The 2,253-nt window shown below is 37.0% G+C and overlaps 1 protein-coding gene and 1 non-coding gene across 2 annotated transcripts; one reads left to right on the top strand and one right to left on the bottom strand.

Annotated features, from left to right (window-relative positions):
• Window positions 1-598: 598 nt before the first annotated feature.
• Window positions 599-705, bottom strand: LOC121100870. Its single transcript, XR_005832652.1, has one exon. It is a non-coding gene; the product is annotated as a U6 spliceosomal RNA (small nuclear RNA).
• Window positions 706-934: 229 nt separating this feature from the next.
• LOC103680620 (olfactory receptor 5V1-like) lies at window positions 935-1,882 on the top strand. Its single transcript, XM_008710119.2, has one exon. It carries the CDS (start codon window positions 935-937, stop codon window positions 1,880-1,882), a length of 948 nt encoding a protein of 315 aa, XP_008708341.2.
• Window positions 1,883-2,253: the final 371 nt, after the last annotated feature.

The following is a 2,253-nucleotide window of genomic DNA, read 5'->3' as shown; positions in this document are numbered from 1 at the left end:
TATATATATATATATATATATATACACATACATACACATATATATATGGCTTTATTTATATTTTGTAGGCTATTTTAATTTTATTAAAGTTTAGTCTTTGTGGAAAAAATATTAATATTCATATATAAATTATAATTTGGAATTATAAAAGCATTCCCACATTTATTTCTTACCAGTTAAACACTTCATCAGAACAGGAGACACACCATCCATTCTTATACTGAATAATTATTTAGACAAATATACCGTATATCTGCTAGTTGGTAACAATTATTAAAATTGTATATCATGTAAAATGCACAGCTTCCACTTTTGAGTTACTTAGATTTTAGCTAGTGCATACAATTGTACACATTTAGGTAATACAAGACAAAATAATGTCAATGTCTGAATAGGTGTGAGAAACACCGTGAACATTCAATGAATTGTGATATCCCAAACACCGATGAAAGATCCACAACTGTTCTACTGAGAATGCAAATTTTTAAATGTCTCCTTCATTTCTTAGAAATCTCCTCTTTATTTATTTTTTTAATGATTTTTTATTATATTATGTTAGTCACCATAGAGTACATCCCCAGTTTCCGATGCAAGGCTCAAAAATATGGAACACTTCACGAATTTGCGTGTCATCCTTGCACAGGGGCCATGCTAATCTTCTCTGTATCGTTCCAATTTTAGTATATGTGCTGCCAAAGCGAGCACAGAAATCTCCTCTTTATAAAGAACTGAGGATGACTATTTCAAGAAACATGAATGCAAGAGATGTTTTTCACAGTTTTAATAAATTAAATCTCTATCATAACAACAGAATTTATCAACCACACACCAAAATTTTTCCAAGAATTTCTAATCACTAGTTTCCTTGGCTTTTTCGTCTAACCTGTGTCTGTTTGTTCCATTTCTTCCAGAAAGTCCCTTGTGGAGAGAGAAGATGGATAATTACAATGTAACCACCATGACTCAGTTTATCCTCATAGGGCTCTCTGACCTCCCTGAGGTGCGCTACCCTCTCTTTGTGGTCTTTGCCATCATCTATCAGGTCACCTTGGTAGGAAATGGGGCCATTCTCTTGGCCATTGGGACTGAGAAGAAGCTACATACACCCATGTATTACTTTTTGGTAAATTTATCCCTCTTAGACATATTCTGTCCATCAGCTACTGTCCCCAAAATGCTGGAGAACCTTCTCACTGAGCAGCAAAGCATTTCCTTCCTTGGGTGTGCTTTTCAGCTTTATTTCCTGGTGGCCCTGGCAGGGACTGAAGTCTTCCTTCTCGCTGTCATGGCTTATGACCAGTATGTGGCCATCTGCTTACCCCTTCGTTACATGCTCATAATGACCAAGGTTCGCTGCATCCAGCTGACAGCTGGGACCTGGGCAGCAGGGTTTCTCAATTCCCTCCTCCATACGGTGTCTACATTCCGCCTGTCTTTTTGCAAGTCCAACCGAGTTAACCAATACTATTGTGACATCCCACCAGTGATGGCCCTCTCATGCTCATCCACTTATGTAGCTGAAATGCTTGTTTTAGTGGTGGGAGGCATCCTGGGGATAAGCGCCTTCCTAATCACATTTGTCTCTTATATCTACATCATATCCACCATTCTAAAGATCCAGACAGTGGAAGGGAAGCACAAAGCCTTCTCCACATGTGCTTCCCACCTCCTAGTGGTCTGTCTGTTCTATGGCACAACAATATTTACCTACATTCGGCCTTCCTCCAGCCAACACTCTCCAGCGAGAGACAGACTCATCTCCATGCTATATGGGGTTATTACCCCAATGTTAAACCCTATGATCTACAGCCTGAAAAACGTGGAGGTCAAAGAAGCACTCAGGAGGCTTCTATGTCACAGAGCATGTTTGCAGCAATTATAATATTAAAGTAGAATATATCTATGCTCAATTTAGAATAAATTCATAGGAAGAATTCATAGAATAATTTTCAGTTGATATATAGAACACATTTACGAACTCAGAAAATTAGGAACACATGTACACTAGTTATATTTATCTATATATGTATATCTTTATATCTATCCACTGAGCTCTTAAAATTTATCATTGGAAAACAGGCATTTTCAAGAGTAAGCAGAGAACGGTTAATAATTAACAGGCATAACCTGAGATGCTCTTAAGTTAACTTGGATATATGTTCATATCTGTATCCATACTCATACCTCTATCACCTGTATGTTTTGTATTTGTTTTAAATCATTATCTCATCATCTATTTATAGATCTTCCTTT

This window comes from Ursus maritimus, unplaced genomic scaffold (genome assembly GCF_017311325.1).
Source record: "Ursus maritimus isolate PB19 unplaced genomic scaffold, ASM1731132v1 scaffold_5, whole genome shotgun sequence".
In the NCBI taxonomy this organism is placed as follows: Eukaryota; Metazoa; Chordata; class Mammalia; order Carnivora; family Ursidae; genus Ursus; species Ursus maritimus.
Note: the sequence above shows the minus strand (reverse complement) of the source record. Positions and strands in the feature narration are given on the sequence as shown.

Excerpts from the sequence above, each read along its gene's own strand:
- LOC103680620 (XM_008710119.2), top strand. The coding sequence starts at position 935 with ATGGATAATTACAATGTAACCACCATGACTCAGTTTATCCTCATAGGG.